This window comes from Aspergillus campestris, assembly GCF_002847485.1.
Source record: "Aspergillus campestris IBT 28561 chromosome Unknown P168scaffold_10, whole genome shotgun sequence".
Taxonomy (NCBI): Eukaryota; Fungi; Ascomycota; class Eurotiomycetes; order Eurotiales; family Aspergillaceae; genus Aspergillus; species Aspergillus campestris.
Window position 1 is genome coordinate 536260 of NW_020194345.1, and position 18636 is coordinate 554895.

Consider the following 18636-nt stretch of genomic DNA (forward strand, 5'->3'; position numbering starts at 1 on the left):
GCTGTAGTATAACAGTGAAATTATGAGAAACTTTCGAGATAAGCAACGAAAAATTGACAAAACAATGAAATGCTTGATAAGAATCAAGGCTACAAAAAGATTGCAAAAAGGGTTGCAAGGTTGAAAACTTGGAATAGTGTGGGAAACTCTGCAAGCGCTGCCAGTCAGCTGACTGATTGCAGTCACTTCCACACAAATGCTGGAATAGAATCTAGTCATACCCAAGGCGTTATATGTCCGTTTAATTTACCTTACTTTGCAATATAATACGTGAATCAACACTCAGAGATGAAATATATCATACCACTTTTGGTCTTTGTCAGTAACCCTATATTTGATGCGACGTTTCAAACCGTGTTTGGCTCGAAGTGAGATAATCCGCCGAGGGTAGCAAGGTAGATACTAGGTAAGTACTAGAAGGTCAGATAGAAAGGAAGACCGCATAGCACCACGATTTTAATCTAGGAAATTCGTTATGCATTGGATATATAATACGAGAAGCAGTGAGTGGGTTCAGGTAATGCCCGCTTCTCGCCGAAGAGCCTCCAACCACCGCAGATCATCGGCATACGTTGAGTTCCAATAGTCGTTCCCCTCGTAGGCAACTTGACGAGCATGATCCTGAATCATCTGATCCGACGGGTTAATACTCATAGCGGCCTGATCACGAAGGTACGCGAGGAGGGCATCCCGTAAGCCCGTATACCGGTTGAAAGCATTAGGAACGTTAGCGTTCAACGAGGGTAGTTCATCTTCAACCGACTGCAACGCTTCCGATATCTTCCACGGGTCCATTGTTCGTCTCTCTTGTCCTAAAAGGTAAGGGGGCATAGCGTGGGTCACGAGACGTTCAACATCAGGTTCAAACCCCCAGTCGCCCTTCCACTGATCCATGTCCACGCCATTCTTGAAGTGCTCTGCGAGGTGATCGACTCTGGCGTCCCATGTAGTAAAATTGGTTTCGCAAAATCCGCATCGTGAGATTACGCGCGTCGTCAGGTGTCTCCAGTGCTCCATGGACGGGTCGTAGTCGACATTATGGGTCAGGCGTAGATGCTGTCTAAGGTGGTCTTTTCGTGAGAATGTCCGGAGTTCAGGGGGCCGCTGTCGGCACGAGTGATAATTGTGTGACTCGAGATGTTGGGAGTCGGGGTTTTGCGCGAAACAAAAGACACAGACTCTAACTCCATCTACTTCGCAAATCCCACCCCCAGGAGCACAGTGCCAACGATCCACGGGCAAATGTAAAGCCTTCTCGTGTCTCTGCCAGTCATATTTGCTCCCGAACGTATCAGAGCAAAAGGTACACTGGTAAAGGCATTTTCCTGGCGCCTTTCGATCTTTCGGCCGAGGCACTGGACGTGGTGGTTTGCGGCGGCGGCGACGGGGCCCCATCCCTGGGATCGGAGTGGGAGGTCTCCGTGGGTAACGATGGGACTGCTGGAAAGAAGCCTCTGATCCTGACGATTGACTCTGTTCACAGCTACTCATCGATGGTGCGCCGAGGATAAATGAACTCCTGGAGCTCCTGCTCGACAGAGCACCCAATGACGTAGATCGGGGCGCTGCCTCCTCGAACGAGCACGGGGGTTCTTCCAGTGCACGCATGATATCCGATGTCGCGGCGGCCTCATTTTCAGGCGGGGAGTGCTTCCACCGTTCGAGTGGTGATAAGATAGAATTTTCACACGAGCTTGTGTCTGGAGTCGATGCCATGCTTGTTCCTCTGCGCCGTCGAGAATTGGTAAACCAGTTTGAGATTTGAGTTTTATTCAGCCCAGTCAGCTGCTCGAGCTCTTCTCTTTCCCTTTCATTAGGGTAAGGGTAGTTTTGGTGCTCGTAGAACCACGATTTCAGAACCTTGGTAGCTTCTGCGGGTAATCTTTGAGAACTGTCCCGTGATGACGGAATCTCGACGATGGACGATCTATTCGACGAGGAGTGACCATGAGCCAGGCTGCCGTTAGAAGAGCTGGCACGCGAGTGCGAATGTGGTGTTGAATAATCACTGGAGTCGACTCGCTCGGCGGGTTGAGCATGGTGACCGGCATCCAAGCATGGACAACCAGCTGCCCAGCCATCTGGACACCAATAATCCAGAAAGTCCGGTGCTTTCGTCGGTTGTGTTGTTGGCTGCGGTGGGAACTCTACGACTTCCCATTCCATAAGCGACGGTTCCCACCATGATGTCGACGCGGGGTTTGGTCCATGTCGGGCTTGACGACCGTTGAACCCGGCCGAGTCTGCTTGAAGAGGATGGCAATTGATATCTAGAGGCGGCAAAGATAAAATATCTTCACAGAATTTGGGGATGTCTGTGTTACAGTGCCCCATGGGTGCCAAATGCCGGACAGAGATGGAGCGGTTGGATGCAGGGAAAGATGTACGGGAGGAGGATGTGGTAGAGATGGGGAGAAAGTGGGAAGAGAACAAACAAATGGTGGTGGGTGGGATCTGGATTCTTTCTCGACCAGCTTTTTTTGGTCAGGTGGGTCCCTTCTCCGCGCTTATTGTTCCACGAGTTTTTCTCCCCACATTCTGGATCATTTTCCATATATAATCGGGCGAAGACAGAGAAAAAGGGAGAAAAAAGGCAGAAAAAAGAGTGAGGTAAAGTAAAGAACAGAGATGAGAATGAAGTGTTCTTTTTCTTTTTTCTCAAGGCCAATTTCAACCACCTCGAACGTTCTCCCACTCACCTTAAAGGACTTTTTTTGATCCACAAAATTGGCAAGTCCCGATTCGGCCAATGGAGCGGTCCGCAGTGCGCCCTGTGTCGGAGTCGGCCCGGAGTCCGACCCCGACGTTTTCCGCCGCCGCTTCTCCTCCTAGCCAATCGGAATGCTGCGATCATTATCTGCAATTCCCGTGTTGGACTCGGGCATAGATAACCTCCGCTCGTACCGGAGATCGGACCGTGGGCAATACTTTAATCCCAGGACCATCCCATAATCAGTGTTCTGGCCCTCCCTTACCTATTGATTATAGCATAGGTGCCCGAGGGATCGATGCCGACTCGGGAAGTGCGGACAGTTGATAGACCTGATCGCAATGTGAAATAAGAGCAATGAGATAATGCATTTTTTTGGAAGGATTGGCAGAGTCGAGAAGAACTCTTGGCGAGCCTGAAGCTAGCAGTGTCAAGAAGGAGTTGGAACTGCAGAATCATAAATATAGTCAGACTACTGTGAAGTCAGGCGGCACCCTTTGCGATCACTGCTTCGATAAGAAGCGTCAGCTGCTGTCACTCTACAGTGCGGCTGGTATTTAAAGTTTCAGGAACACTTGGGACATGCCCTTTTTGTGGTATGACGGCAAGTTTCATTTTTTCGTGGCCTTCTCCGCTTGTTTCAGACATTCGCATATTGCTGGGGTCTAATTGGTTTGCTAGCCCTAGATTTTGAGGAAGATTTCATGACCACGTAGGGGATAGGCCGGAAGCTGCGGTAGCTATGTTGAAATGGGGATTCTCCACCCCTCTTATATATATACTATGTAGCGATGACACCCTGTCGGAAGTGCCCGTGCAGAGTGGTCTGATACGCGGCTCGGGCCGGTGGGTTCCTGATAGAAATCACCCGACTCTACGACTCGTTAAACTTGGTTCCAACAGTGGCGAGGTCTTATTACCCCTTGACCATTGAAGAAACATAAGACTGTAAATCTTAACACAATAGACAGGTATTTCGACAGAACAACATGACGTAAGGGGACTACTGACTGACAATCCCCGGAATGAAGTTGACATGTTTACATGCATGACAGGATGGGGCTTCATGTTCTACAGTGGGTATTGAGAAAAATTTCAGGATTTCGGTACGATGCAATTCAAACGTGGTAATAGATTGCAGTTATATCCAAGAATGAAGGCGAGGGTGGCTTGTCTTTGAATGATGGCTCATTTCCAATTTAGGAATTATTAGTATACACTGGTAATAGACTAGGGTTTGAGCAAAAAAAAAAAAAAAAACAACTAGAGAAAACTAGAAAACCTAGAAAAACGCGATCACCGACGTAACCAGGATACAGTTCCTCGCAGCCAACGGAGGCCCAGCGCCAAAGTAGAAAGGCTGACCCCGATGGAGAGCGAACCAAGAATAAGACGGCGCATCGTAGGTGGGACTTCACCAGACAGTCTCGATGTCCGCAATATCTGGCCCGGGGACTCCTGCAAGGCCCAAGTCAGAGCCGGATAACTACTGGTAGGGCCTAAGGCCTGTACTTGGCAGTGATCAGCAGAACAGCGATGTGACTGGTCACAGTCTTGAAATCCCTCAAATGCGCGAATGGCCAACGCGGTCGAGAGTCCTCGGTTCCCGATGCGTAGTTTCTTGGAAGCGTAATGGTAAACGGTGCCGAGTTCCCAGCCACCGTCCTCGAGCTGTTTCGATCGCAAGAGCGCCAGGCCATTGTGGTCGTGAATTCCGACAGCCTGGCATGTTATCAGGCGCATCGCGAGGCTGATCGAGTCCACGGGGATGCCAATCCGTTCCCTCACCCGCTGGCGAAGGAGATCCCGCAGCTTGGCGTGGAGACGCGGTATATGGGCGAGACGCTGCGTCAGACGCTCAAAGAAAAACAAGAATGCTTCGGGCATGGGGTAGAATGCTGTGCCGTTTAGGTAGGCTCGCTGGAGAAGGACCTGGCGTACCCAGAGCAGCGTTTCCTTGACTTCGTCTCCCCGACCGTAGTCGAAGAAGAGGCTTAGGACATTGCAGCAGACGACCGGGTCCACCCTGTTTTTGAAATCCGTGAAAAATGTCTGCTCAGCGGAGTTTTTCTTCTTAGCGACAGCAGTGGGATCCGTCTATTTGAGTCTGGAAAAGTACCTGCACAATGCCATCCTGGCTGCGGAAACGCAAGATCTCGTCCATCACACCATTGGGGACTGCCGGGTCCGCGCCCAGGATGGTTAGGGCAAGGGAGGTCGTGTCTGCATCGTCTGGAAACTTGGTCTGAGTGAGTAGTGGTGTTCCTGTATTGTGGTCAGTCCAATCTGCACAAAGAACTTGGCGTCACTACCTACCGATGAAGTAGTTCCACGTTGTCTTGTGAGGATCCAAGTATATGAGATCTCTGCCGAGATCGTTAGGCCCGAGTGAAGGGGGAGACGAGGAACACTTAGTTACCTATCACTGGAAGCCTCTAGAATAAGAAGCTGCGCAAAGTTCTCCTTCAGGACAATCCCCGAATGAGTGACCGAGTCCAATCGACCGGCTCGATTCTGTAGAAATTGTTTTCCTCTGCAGATGGGATCGCCAAAGAGATTTGACAGACTCTGCCCAATGGAAGTGCTGTCACAAAGGGCTCCTCTTGCTCCCAGTGACATGGCCACCAGGACAGAGTCAGTGTCACCATCTGCAAACACGAGCCTCTCTGGAGAAATGTTGATGTTGCTAAAAACATGGAAGAAGGTCCGCTGCTCCGGCTTGCGCATGCCCATCTCCGCGGATAGGAAGACTCTGTCAAATATAGACCAGTCTGATAGGAGCTGTCGGGCGTACTGATAGTCTTCGTCAGACATATTTGTCAGAGCAAATATCTTGACCTTTCCATGCCACGCATCCTTGATAGCTCGCAGACTCTGGAGAACCGAGTCTCGCACGTGGACAGTACTTTGAAGAATTGAGAACGCCTCGCGAATATCGTCCTCGGAGAGCTCGAAGTCGGTTGCCAGCCGCGCATAGTAGGCTGGCCGAGTCAGCCGGCCACACTGGTAGTCGGCAGTGGCTCCACAGTGCAAAATCGACTTGAAGGTATTAGGGGGGAGACCGAAATTTTCAGGGGAAGAATGGAAAACAATATCTCGAAGCTCGACTACGATGCCGGCGTACGGAGGCTCCAGACGTTCCATGGCGGATCGTAGTAGCAGTTTAAAGATGACTTTTCTATCAGAGGGAAGCTTATGACCATCAGCATTGGCTAGGGTCACTGTCATTTGTAAAGGCTACTTGAACTCTTTGCCGAGAAGCTTACCGTGTCTGTTGAGAGACTGTTCCGTGATATGGAAGGGCTGCATATGCAGCATCATATCTGCAATGCACCTGCCAATAAGGGTGAGTAAGATCTCCCGCTAGAACTATGAGACATGCAGGTATTAGAGGCAGGTGGCATAGTATTGAGTAGCAAGGATAACGTCGGTGAAACGCCACCATCCCAAATCCATAGTACAAAATTCGAAAGTAAAACGCCGAAGAACCTATGAGGATTACGTATCGTGTTGACTTTGGGCCTCCGCTACGCACTGTAAAGCCTCATAGCTCCCTTACATTGCATATTCCGTTTCTACTCTGCGGATGAACCTCTGTAGAGCTGCTTGGCCAGACTCAAGTAGATCCACAATACCTATGCGATGCATTCATGAAACCTTGTGTTCTTGCGTCACTTGCCCTGCAACATTGCCCACACTTTTTCAGTTTGACGCAAAGAATCTATGAGTCTCTTCCACACATACTATTTTTGCGCGGATATTTCCCCGAACAAGCGTGATGTCTACCATGAGGGGTGGCTGGTGCTAGGATACGTACGTTGACTGATGGCGGTCCCACATTCCACTAATTGGGGGAAGGCTGACATCGAACAGCCACATCATCCGAGCAAGGACCAGCTCCATGATGCCGTAGGCAAACCTAGCCGTCTGTCAGTCAATGAAATGAAACAACATCCCACCACTACCAGAAAGCGGGACATACGGCCGACGGAGAAGGGCTGAAAGGCACCTTGGGTCATTTTTGTACTCGCCATCCGCCATCCACCGCTCGGGGAGGAACTCACGTAGCGGTAGGCCGCCCAATGAATAATGTTAACAGCTGTCTGTAGACTCTGCTAGGAATCGCTTCTCGGAGGCCGGAAAATGCGACCTGGCCCGGACTTACCTCACCTGGAATAGCATGGCCGTCGACTACGGCGCCCTCTAATTGGGCTTGGCGAGGAAATCCGTTAGTGAAAATCAGACAGAGACGCAGCGTTTCTTAGATCACCGCGTGAAGGTAAGGTAGTTCATTTGCGGACACGATATCGATATCGCTTTCATTAGTAAAGACCACCCCTAGCTCGCTCCTCAGCCTGGTGAATTTGTCCTTGTGCTGGATCAAGTGGAATGTCACAAAGGTAAGGGCGACTGAGGTGGTCTCGCTCCCAGCGAGAATCAGGATAGAGGCTTGCTTCTCCAGTTGCTCCTTTGAGATGGTATCTGCATCCGCCGCTTTCATCATATGGTGGATGAAGTCCGGGCGAGCAGTATTTGTTTGTAGCCGCCGACGCACTTTGGTTATTGCCAATTCCGAATGGGCTTTGTGCTTTTCTAGTAGAGATTGGGGTAGTAGACAAGCCAGTGCGCGATTGAGAGAATGGAAGCGATGGATAACATGCAGCAGAGTCGCGGCAAAGAAGTAATCCGGCACGAACTGGACCCATTCGTGGAGGGTCGAATTTTTGAGACAGCTCATTCGGGCTCACTCGAACAATGCTGCCGTAATGGTCATGAGCCGGCTTGATAAATCCGTGATACTGGCTGTCCATTTGAGCACGGGCCAGGGAGAATGGCGATGAAGCCCACTGGATCGATCCAGGAAGCTTGGGATGACCTTGGTGATAATCGCCAGTATGCCCTACACGATGATCAGTGCCCGTTGATCTTGGCAGGAGCCGCGCGAGGGTTTCAAACGCACCGATAAGACAATACCCTGGAGCGCTGTCACTATATGCAAATTATTCATCCAAGATTACCTATTGAACTGGCTTGTTGTTGGTGATACCATGCTGCCGGGACTTGAAGATGAACTGTCTGTCAACTCGTCTACGAACAACGTTTTCGGGTACTGAATGTGAGGTGTACTGCTCACTACGAGCCGAGAAAACAGATTCGCAATCTTTTCTTCTTTTTGTATGTTTTTTACTCTTCTCCTTTTTCCCTGCCTGCATGTGATCGGTTTTCTTTGGGGTGATTAAGCACATGAAGACCCCAAATCTTGTGATGCAAGGGGTTTCGCCCGACCACCACGGGTCTCGCGCACTTCAGATTGCCATAATTGGTAAGATTACAACTATTATCTGCAATATCGAAGCTTTCCTATACGCTCTTTCCCTGGTATAGACGATCATGCAAAAAGCGTTCATTCTTGCAGTCACGCCGACTCTCCGAGTCACGCACTATCAAAGGGACTAGACATGTATGTATGTATGCATGTAAAGGCAACCCTCTGAATTTGATATCACATATATGACCAATCTTGAAAAGTGGGAAGGACACAGTACATCACTGAATCCTCTTAGCTAGCCACCTGTGGCTATTTAAAACCAATAGCTGGATGGCTTGCGCAAGTCCCTGCAAATACTTGCTCCAACAGCGTGTAGTCAAATTACAAGCGGGCCGCGGAGAAGAGCAAGGTCAAAATAGATAGATACATATTTATGTAAAGAAAGTAATCCACAGAAAAAAAAAAAAAAATTGAATCCTGGCAATAGAAAAAGAAATAAATAAATAGGCTGAGAAACAGATAGAACCCGGGAATTCCCCTCTGATCTTCCCATGGTTCAATTATCATAGCATTCCAACAATCGCCAACAGGGCGTCGACTCAGCGTCAATCAACTCTTTAGTCTAATGCCAATAGTCTAGCAGATCACGCTCAAGTACCACACTCAATGGGCCCGTTCAAAGCTGTCATCTTTGATATCGGGGATGTTCTCTTGACATGGACGGCCAATACGACGACAAAAATCCCGGGATCGACGCTGAAGGCCATGACGCAAACCAATCCGTGGCTCGATTTTGAGCGAGGGACGATCACACCCGATGAATGCTACCGGCGGCTGGGCGAGCAATTCTCTGTTGAGCCGCTGGTGATTGCCGACGCCTTCACCCAGGCATCCCAGTCGCTCGCCTTCAACATCACAATGACGGCCTTCCTTCGAGATCTCAGGACTCGGGGCGTGCGAGTATATGCTATGTCCAACATCCCGAGGATTCACTTTGACTATCTTCGGACCCTTGACTATTCCTGGGATCTGTTTGACCGTATCTTCGCCTCGGGCTACGAGGGACACCGAAAACCGGATGTCTCCTTTTATCAACACGTTCTGACAGCCATTGGGGTCTCGGCAGATGAGGTCATCTTTGTGGACGATAAGATGGTGAATGTTCAGGCAGCATGTGATCTGGGCATCTACGGCGTTCAATTTGACAGTGCGGACAGGGTTTGCCAGAAGTTGCGAAGACTTGTAAGCCAGTGACGACGACAGTCCAAATGGATTCACAGGCCCTGGTAAAAAGCTACCATGTAGCCAAAGGAACAATGCTTTATTCTAGCCAGGATTATACCCAGCATCCACCGGGATTGGGGCCCCAATGGCATAGGACGGGGCCCCGGAGGCCAACCAGAGAGCTGCATGGGCGATCTCCCCCGGCTGTGCGAATTGTCTTAGTACGTTGTGCTGGTCGCCACTTCTTTTTCAATCAACTCCAAGGTTTTCAGTGTGGACATGGTAAAGTCGGTCGCTGTTCCCCTGGGGGACAAAGCATTGACTCGGATGTCATGCCAGCCATTTTGCAACGCAGCGGTTAGAGTCAAACTAACAATCCCATTCTTAGAAAACATACAAAGACAGGTGTCTGTGTAATCAAAGGAATATAGGGAAAAAAGTATACAACAACAGATGTCTACATATTTGGAAAAATACAAATAGAAAATAAAGAAATATAAAGGTAGATATATATATAATTGAAAGAATATAAAAAGAATATGTTTTCAACCAGCCATCTTTAGATTTAAGTTAATACAAAGGAAACATCTATAAAAATAGATATATATATTTCAGGCAATATAAAGGAGAGGACATGTACTCCGTAGAAGCAGGTGTCTATGTGATTGAAAGAATACAAAGAAGAAGATAAATAGAGACAGGTGTCTGCATGTCTAAAGGAATACAAAGAAGATGTGTAGAGACGGGCATCTGCGTGGCTCTGCGATTAGTGATATCAGCCGTTATAGGAACAACTAGGATTATCAAATCCGACTAGTCGTCCCGTCAGCCAGTAGATGTGTTGGGATGTCAGTCAGATTAAGCCCTATACCCAACGTTGGTCAATTTATTTGACGTAGCGGTCTTGAGAAGATGTATCATATAAACCTTGTTTCTCCCCTCCCAGTCCTGACCGCAACTTCGGAGGAAGGGCAAAACCGCTATGCAATCCCCTTTCATATAACTTGTACATTGATTGGAGAGCCTTACTGTAAACGAACACTGTCTGTCAGCCAGTATCTTCCGCATCCAGGCTTAGTACCCTGAACAAGATTCGCTAAAGCCACCTGTTAGTCGTCGCGCAATCTACAGGTCTGAAAGCAAACAATCAAGTTAGCGAGCCTCAACTGCCTCGTTGAAAAGGCGGTCACGACAGGGCATCCCCTTGCTGCTTGCTTGAGAGCAAGCCTCGTGTGTGTGAGCTTTTATCCCTATGACAGCGCAGATCCACCAAGAAGGGGGATGGAGGAGGGGCGGTCTGCATTTCTGAAATTCTCTTGAATACATGGAGAGGTGGAAAGGTGCTCTTCTGGAGTTCAACCTCCAGACATTAACTTCTAGGAAGACACTCGCTTCTTCCAAATCCCCTGAAATGGCGGCTCAAGAGATCAATCTACCACTTTATATTCAGTCTTGGCTACTAGATACAGATTATTCATGCGCTGTGGTAGAGCAGGTCTACGGAGGAAGTGTTAACCTGACCTTCAGGGGAGACCTCAAGCACCCTCTCAAAGACGGGACCCGAAGTATTATTCTCAAGGAAAGCCGTGGGTTCATGGCCGCGGTTCAGACCATAGCTTGTCCACTGCATCGATGTGTAGCCGCCCCCAGCTCCTTTGTCATATCCTTCAGATTGGTATTGACTAGATCACCTGTAGCTCGCCGAAGAACTGATATTGCGTTCTGTATCCAAGGAACAAGTGGTAAGCTTCCACGAAAATGTTCGAGTGCGAACTCCACGCCATTACGGCACTCTCCTACGAGACGACAGTCACTTGCAGATCATGGAAGAGCTACCCAGCACGCGAACATTGAAGGATCTACTCCACTATCCCGAGACGTGGCTAAGCGCCCAACAGGCCACAGCCGTGGGTCACGCTTTGGGCAAGTGGCTGTTCAAATTTCATCACTCCGGCTGTGACCGCTACGACCCCGTGCTTGCCAAAGCATTGGGAGAGAATAGCTGGCTAAGAGACGACATGTTCCCTATGATGCATACCGTGGTGGAGCAGCAAGCTCAGGATTTTCCTCACCTGTTCAAGGGAGTGGAAGCAAAGATCATTCGTGCGCGAACAGATGCAGCCTTCATGATGGTTGAGGAAGATGGAATGGCACTGAGACATGGGGACATGAACATTTCGAAGTACGTGAAGCCACAATAAACAGGGCTATATCCCTAGCCGCTTTCTCACCGCATTACAGTATCGTCGTTTCGGCCGACTCGTCCGACGTCCTGCTGGGGATTATTGATTGGGAGGCATGCGACTACGGGCCTCGACAACACGACCTGGGAGTGCTCCTGGCGGGCCTGATCTCGGTGGAACGCCTCTGTCATACAGAGGTTGCGGTGCGCGTGCTGGATGGCGTCCTGCACAGCTACCCGGTCCGCAGTGAGGATTCGGCCTTCTGCATTGTCGCTGCAGTGGGAGCCTGGCTATTCTTGTGGCCGTGGTGGTGCTCGCCTCCGCCGTCGTCGCCGAGCAAGACCCGGGATGTGGAAGGACTAGTGAAATTTGCCTGGAACCTCATGACCAAAGGACTGGAACGCGACAGGTGCTGGATCAATAACACGATCCTGGCCCCCTTGTTCGAGGGGGTGGAGGGAAGTGAAAAGTAGCATTTCTTCATATCTTATCTGGGTTTGGCCTCGGCCTGCACATACGTAGATAGAAGTCTACAAAATCTGCACAGTAATAATCAGATTGAGTGATTGCTCCCTCGCAATCACTCTTTACAAAACACAGATACAATCAATTTATATATTGTTGGGATATCAGTCATATCAAGTCCGAACAAAATGCCGTTCAGCATTTGGTACAGTGGCTGAGATATATTCTAATAAACATCATAACATATCAAACAGGTATTCCGTCATACTGCTGCCTATCCTAATCATATCAAGTCATAACCGCTCACACAATCTAGTTCGAGAACTTCTCAGGGACGTCGTAGCTAAACAAAGCACATTCGAATTAGTAACTTATCCTTGCAAGGGAACGACTTCAGGTCCAGTCATATGTGGCAAGTACAAGATGTACAACAGAAAGAATGCACTGACCCAGTTCTCTCCTCAAACTTGTCGCGCAGACCGTCCGTGATCTTCTCGTTGATCTGGCGCACCTTGTCGTTCTCGGGGTCGATCATGCCACCGCCGTACTTCTCCTCGAGGTTGTTGAGAGCTGTTGTTGTATGAACGCGTTAACCAACATATCCTTAACCATGGAAGGAGGCATCATCTCGCGGCAGAAGAACGATAAGATGGGAAAAGAATGCAATGGATTGAATCAAATGAGGTGGGAAGGTCAAGGTAAACTTACCCTTGTCACCATAATCCTGCTTCGGGGCGCTGCTCGACGACTCGTTGTTGCTGCTATCGCCATGACCGAACTTAGCTGCGAGCTTGTCCATTGTTGCGTTGGGGTATTGTAGTAGAATGTAGATAAAATTATATATGTGGAATGAGTGGAATGATTTGTATAAATCGAAGAAACTTATATCACCAAGGGGACTGGTGTCTTTTTATAACTCGTCTCTCTCCCGACCCCTCCTTTCCCCACAGGGCTATCGCCCCCTGAGGACGTGATGTAATTTCGTCCTGAGTTGTGGATGTCGTGGGCTGCGTGGGGTGAGATCTGATTCAGGACCCAGGGGTTAGTTTATATTGGGAAGGATCGCTGGTTACTGTGGAGACTTGGTTCAATATAGCGTCATGCTAGTCTGGCTCGACGAGAAGCAGTGGCCAATTATAAGGGTTACGAGGCATGATAAAGCGGATAATGATATCATGTTCCATGGATCCTACGATTCAGCTCATCTGCTGCATCCATGGACAGCATGTTCGGAGATCTATTTGAGGCAACCATAATTGGTAGAGAAGTGATGTAGTGATTTACTACTAATTGTGCTGTATCTTTATCAAATACACAAAAACAATACCTGGCGGCACGTTCCTTAGTCGAATGCTCTCCACTCCCTCGGCTCAGCATTCCAACGGCCCCGCGAAACCTACCATGATGGTTGTGGGCCGTATACAGAATATCCACAACCAGATACCCGAAGCATATTAGCTGCAAGCAGTTACAGGGACGGTGTAGCTGGCATTGTGGTAGAATCCCAGGTCAGAGCTAGCTCCCAACCCGAGACCACGTTTCGCAAAGGCAGTCCAGATCGCACATGTGTTCTTGCCACCCGTTAGAACTAGATCGACGTCCAGGATGGCATCTCGGGCCTGGAGGAAGGTAGGCCAGCATGGCTGTCTGCAAAGGAATCCACGTTAGCCTGGTCATGCCAAAACTCTCCACAACCTGATCGAAGATGTTTCTCACAGGGCCATAGCATCCAGGACTAGCTTCATGGCAAGGTATCTGCCGTCGGTTGGAACGTCGTCAATGAGTGTCGGCTTGGAGTCACTGTTCTGGCCGTGCTCATCAATAAGGTTCCATAAGACCTCGTTAAGCATTGTCGCCCACACAGTCCCAATTTGGTGAACAGCTCCCATATCGTTCAGACTAGTGTAGTTTAGAGGGTTAATCTCGAGACGCGTCGAGTAAGGGTAGAGGCGTATGCCTTCAGGCTTGTCAGTCGGCCACGGGCTCATGGGGTAAGATGTGTTGCGGTGGTCCTCCGGCTTCAAACGGACCACAATGCTCATAAAATCGCCCCATCCCTCGCCCATCCCGCGGGACTCTTTTGTTCCGAGACAGACACCTTCATCCGGGCCACCAGTTAGACGGTGGGAAACTGCATTATTGTTAGGCTTTGATTTTGATGAAATGTTGACACAGCCGGGTGTGTGGTTTGGGGGGGGGGGGGGGCTCATATACCACCATGCGTGTACTCGTGAATGACAATCCCAGCATCAAAGGCCGAGTCTCGTGGAATTAGGCTCGAGTCCCCCATATACAATTGCATCGTCCCTGGCTGTCCATCTGGCGGGCTCGAGAATGCGGCATTATTTTTACCCACGCCGTTTTGCACATTAAGAATGACATAGTCATTCTCTTTTCCGCCCCGGCCTTGGTTATTTGCTTGGAAGTTTCCTGCAGCTTCTGTGAAACCAAGTAAGTATAAAAGGTCATGGTAGGTATTCACGGTGTAGAACACTTGTGTGATTGCTGCGTCAATGTATGATCTGGTTGTGACTGGTTCGGGGAATAAGGGTACACAAAGTTGAGCGAGAGACTACTCGGACGGTAAAGGCCAAGGTAGGACGCGTTTCCCGTCGGATTATAATGCGCAATGGCATTATTTCCCCAGGTTGTGCTATAGTTCCGCTTCCCATCGCTGATCCAGGTGTATCGGGAAGCTGCCGTGTCCCACGGATTTTTCAATATCGTCCGATTCCCTTCTGTGGGATCGTTCAGACCCCACCGACTGATGACAGGCAGATGAGCGTTATCCGCTATGAATTTGGATGGCAGGTGTACTTACTAGACCTGGTAAGTTGCACCGGCCACATAGTTGACAACTCCATAGACTGTGTTTCCAGTGATTGCGTCGACATATGTCACAAGCCAATCATGACCCATGTTGATCTCAATTCTCCATGTCAGTACGAGGCTCATATCAGGCAGCATAAAGTACGTCAGCCTGGCAGTCGGTTCAGCAACAGTTCCAACAGTGTTCTTGAATACAAGAACTTCAGTCCGATCTTCAGGATGCGCCGACACGGAGCTACTATGCACAGAGAGGTTCAAGATATCCGATACCGCTTTCAGCGCACTGACAGGGTCAATATGACTACCATTTCTCAAAGCATAGGGCGTCGGTGTTGGGCCGTAGTAGCACGTATACCCGTAGGAGAGCAACTTTCCACCTCGTCCGATCTTCTCATATTAGCCGTCTGGGCACCTTTTGCTTTATAAGGTTGGACTCACATTGACATTGACATGCGTATTATCGATGTCTATGCCGAGGATTGTCTGCTTGAAATGGACGTGGGCAACGCCATTGTTGCCAACATAATAGTCATTGAGCACACGAAAAGCGCCACTTGGCACAGTGTTCTGGGCAATCTTCAAGGCTATTTTCTTGTGGCCAGTATCACCCAAGCCTGGTTCTGCGGAGACTTGGTAGTGAGAGACATTAGCCGCGTTTACATAGGTGCTGTTGGAGTCCAGCAGATAAGAGTCGAAGTGTTGGATTTGGCGGTCGGTTCCTAGGGTTCCAGGGTGTGCAGCTGCACATTTCTGAAGCGCGAGGGAAAGTACGAGATAAACGAGGTACATGATCATTTTCAATGAAGTCAGACACAAAGATACAGCACAAGTGGTGATAAATTGGGGACTGGAGTGAATTGAGTGATGTAGAAGAGTGAATGAGCAGCAGTACCCCCTGGCAAGAATAAAATTGAGTCTTTTATATGTACCGGAAGGGCAAGAAGGGAGGAACCCAGCTCTTGCCTCTTTGTGAAACCCCATACTGTCCGTTCTAGGAGATCAGTATGTACAATTGTTGAGATATTCAAAACATGGAGATAGTATGGGGCTGTTTGCACTTGACTGGTGTTTCCTACTTTTCGAAACTTGTCGATGGGCCCTAGTATATACCTTGTGCTGGTATGAAGACATGGAAAATATTCTAGCAAACGGATTATATCTCTCTAATTAGATCATGAGTTGGGATGGAAACGTGCATTACCTTATATAAACATTAACACTAATATACTCTTCTCCTAGATACGCTGCCCGGTCGGTAAACCCAGAGACACCCAGCAATTACTTCGTTATAACTTGATCCACCGCCCCATCCACTCATTCACCACGCTCTTAGCCTCATCCACCAGCCCCAAGTCCAGCAACAGCTGCGTCGTCCCACGCACAGCAGAGTCGAGCGCAGAAAAGATCCACGCATGAGTGTAGCTTGTGTGCTCGCCGATAAATATGGTCTTGAACTCCGTTTGATAGTAAGCTGGAAGATACAGCTCCTGCTGGCCCACAAGAGGGCTAGCCCACGCACCGGCCTGGTGCTCGTCAACCTCCCAGCACTGTCGTTCAAAGATGCCTAGGAAAATGTGATTAGCTACAAGTGTGACGAGCGACATAGGAAATTACACATACCGGTAAACTGCTCAGCTGCAATTGGGCCATGAATCTCCACCATGGAGCGCTGCACCATCGCAACGTGGTCCTCGGTGCTCAGCGCTGCGGTAGACCGCGCCAGCGTGCCACTGATATAAGACGCGAGGACCACGCCAGGGCCGGTTCCGTTAAGGTTGTAGGACGGATAACAGACGTTACCGACGCCAGGAACGTCGACGGATCCACAGCCGCCGAAAATCGGTTTCTCCTGGTGCTCCCAGAACCGTGTCTCATACTGCAGCGCCACCTTGCAAGATTGGTCGTAGTTCATGGTCGAAATCGCCCGACTGAGCAGGGACGAGTACCGCGGCAGTTCCCAGAGCCGGACCTTGCTGAAGGGCGCCGCCACCACTGCGTAGTCGTACTCTTTGCTTTCCGGGATCGTCTGGAACGGGTCGTTGCGCGTTTGCACGGCTATCTTGCCGGATGCCTCGTCATACGACAGGCCTTCCACTTTTTGGTTCAATGTCGTGCGGTTCGCGACGAGTGGGTAGATGGCGCGTGGGAGTGACTCCAGACCTTGGTCGATTGTGCGCCATTCCGTTGCAGCGAAATATGCCGCGTCATACAAACTGTGCCAAATTGGGCCATCGTCTGCCCCCGCGACGTAGTCGGTGATATTGCTGTCGAATCCTAGTGCGTGGCGCAAATACGCGGTCTCGGACCAGTGGAACATGCCGTTCTCCACGGCGGCCTTGTGTGCCTTGTACATATTCTTTGTGAGTTGCCGCATAGTCTCTCTCTCATCGGAATTGGTGAACTCGGAGAATTGGCCCTCTGCGTCTTTCACTGCCGTTTCGTTGGATGATTTTGGCGTGTACACGAGCGAAGGGTGGGCCGACACGTCCGCAGCGGTTGGGATGCGACCGTTCGGCAGACGGTTTCCTCCCGATGACGCTGGAACATTCTTTCCCTGTTGTATGAAAGGGATGAAGTTGACCTTAAGGTCCGATTTGCCATTGTTCAGCTTGTTCACGGTATTCGCCAATTGGAAGACCATTCGGTGGTCCTGAATTTGGAGCGTCTCATTCGTGTCCGGATACGTGATGCTGACAGGGAATCGCATTGGCCCCATTTCCTGGTACTGATACTCATCTGGCTGGGTGTGGTTGAGATACTTTGTCCGGATGCGACCCCCGACACGTCCCGACGACTCGATTATATGCCAGTCGTGAATTCCAACCGACTCAAGCAAAAGACTCGTCATCAGTCCAGCCATACCACCACCAACGATGGCAACTGACGCTTTCTTTGCGTTTGCCACAACTGATTTACCGGGTTCTTTGGCTTTCATATAAGCTACTCCATCGAACCATGGGCCCTCTGCATCTGCCACGTCCGCAATGCTGGCTCGCTTCGAGACAGGAGCTACCACGCTAATTGGTTTTGACCGGCCCAGCAGAGATGGACCTGAAAACGCATGGAGGCAGTATAGATGAGGTGCGTCAGAGGGGGTAATCCACACAAACCGCTCTAGACGGGCGTCGCGCTTGACCAATATGGTGCCGATGTCATGATGCGCCTCTGCAGGGCTCACAATGTTGCAGTCGCCATACACAAGCTGGACATCGCCCTCGAAAGACTCCTCAACGAAGTCCACGTGGACATTGTGCAGGGAGTCGGTTGTGACATCCGACGGAAGACGAAAGTGCAGTAATTCAGCCTGTTCACGGATAAGGCCAGCAGCACTGGTCTGGGCGAGACCCAGGGAATAGAGGAAGAGTTGTATGTATCTCGAGGGGGGTGCCATGGCAAAAATGCAAGAAGGGCGAGGCTCAAACGTCACTAATAAAAGAATAACCCAGTCCAGACCTCGTGGCAAACATTCGACTGTTCCCTCTCGTCCCCTTTATACCCAAACGACAAGCACGCTTAGACCTTGTATATCTCCGAGCCTCATACTTACCAATATTCTACCCCAATCGGACAGACTGATCCTGGCCCATATCGGATCTCGGGCTACCCCAAAAGACCCGCTATCGCAATTGATACTATGCTAACTCATGCCCGCGGACTTTACGTAAATTCAGCCCTCTCACTAACAGCCCATGTTGATATCAGAAGATACTACCCTCTGACTCGTATCTGAGCGTCGGAACCGCTTATCAGACCTTGTTATCTCTCTCAACAGATATATCAAGACATAGCGGCTGGAAATAGTCCATTTTTCACTAACACCCTTCCGTTCCAATCGCATGCCTAAAAAGGAATCATAGTACTATTCGGTCTGTCCAATGTATGGACAGGCGGGAGGGTGGGGCCGACTCCTATTGCGGAAACGTGCGGCTTCTTCCGAACCCTTATCAGTAGAACGG

At 49.7% G+C, this 18636-nt stretch overlaps 8 protein-coding genes across 8 annotated transcripts; 2 read left to right on the top strand and 6 right to left on the bottom strand.

The window, feature by feature from the left end:
- Positions 1–263: 263 nt before the first annotated feature.
- Positions 264–2811, bottom strand: P168DRAFT_328997 (homeobox domain-containing protein). Its single transcript, XM_024841410.1, has one exon. It carries the CDS (start codon positions 2332–2334, stop codon positions 514–516), a length of 1821 nt encoding a protein of 606 aa, XP_024690603.1. The 5' UTR covers positions 2335–2811; the 3' UTR covers positions 264–513.
- Positions 2812–4196: 1385 nt separating this feature from the next.
- On the bottom strand, positions 4197–5854 carry P168DRAFT_298685 (HAD family hydrolase; the record flags this gene model as incomplete). The annotated part of the gene is made up of 5 exons (XM_024838289.1): positions 4197–4221; positions 4254–4762; positions 4830–4975; positions 5027–5076; positions 5130–5854. The coding sequence occupies 5 exons, from the start codon at positions 5852–5854 to the stop codon at positions 4197–4199; spliced, it is 1455 nt and encodes a 484-aa protein (XP_024690604.1).
- Positions 5855–6971: 1117 nt separating this feature from the next.
- On the bottom strand, positions 6972–7448 carry P168DRAFT_320573 (cytochrome P450; the record flags this gene model as incomplete). Its single annotated transcript, XM_024840374.1, has 1 exon — positions 6972–7448. The coding sequence occupies one exon, from the start codon at positions 7446–7448 to the stop codon at positions 6972–6974; it is 477 nt and encodes a 158-aa protein (XP_024690605.1).
- Positions 7449–8645: 1197 nt separating this feature from the next.
- P168DRAFT_298686 (HAD family hydrolase) lies at positions 8646–9233 on the top strand (the record flags this gene model as incomplete). Its single annotated transcript, XM_024838290.1, has 1 exon — positions 8646–9233. The coding sequence occupies one exon, from the start codon at positions 8646–8648 to the stop codon at positions 9231–9233; it is 588 nt and encodes a 195-aa protein (XP_024690606.1).
- Positions 9234–10614: 1381 nt separating this feature from the next.
- On the top strand, positions 10615–11859 carry P168DRAFT_240259 (kinase-like protein; the record flags this gene model as incomplete). The annotated part of the gene is made up of 3 exons (XM_024833705.1): positions 10615–10839; positions 10901–11385; positions 11445–11859. 3 exons carry the CDS (start codon positions 10615–10617, stop codon positions 11857–11859), a joined length of 1125 nt encoding a protein of 374 aa, XP_024690607.1.
- A 304-nt stretch (positions 11860–12163) lies between these two features.
- On the bottom strand, positions 12164–12650 carry P168DRAFT_328998 (uncharacterized protein; the record flags this gene model as incomplete). Its single annotated transcript, XM_024841411.1, has 3 exons — positions 12164–12194; positions 12301–12421; positions 12560–12650. 3 exons carry the CDS (start codon positions 12648–12650, stop codon positions 12164–12166), a joined length of 243 nt encoding a protein of 80 aa, XP_024690608.1.
- Positions 12651–13305: 655 nt separating this feature from the next.
- P168DRAFT_298687 (extracellular metalloproteinase) lies at positions 13306–15469 on the bottom strand (the record flags this gene model as incomplete). The annotated part of the gene is made up of 6 exons (XM_024838291.1): positions 13306–13498; positions 13568–13982; positions 14066–14373; positions 14406–14615; positions 14673–15067; positions 15119–15469. The coding sequence occupies 6 exons, from the start codon at positions 15467–15469 to the stop codon at positions 13306–13308; spliced, it is 1872 nt and encodes a 623-aa protein (XP_024690609.1).
- A 497-nt stretch (positions 15470–15966) lies between these two features.
- P168DRAFT_272854 (flavin monoamine oxidase family protein) lies at positions 15967–18071 on the bottom strand (the record flags this gene model as incomplete). Its single annotated transcript, XM_024835340.1, has 2 exons — positions 15967–16244; positions 16301–18071. 2 exons carry the CDS (start codon positions 18069–18071, stop codon positions 15967–15969), a joined length of 2049 nt encoding a protein of 682 aa, XP_024690610.1.
- Positions 18072–18636: the final 565 nt, after the last annotated feature.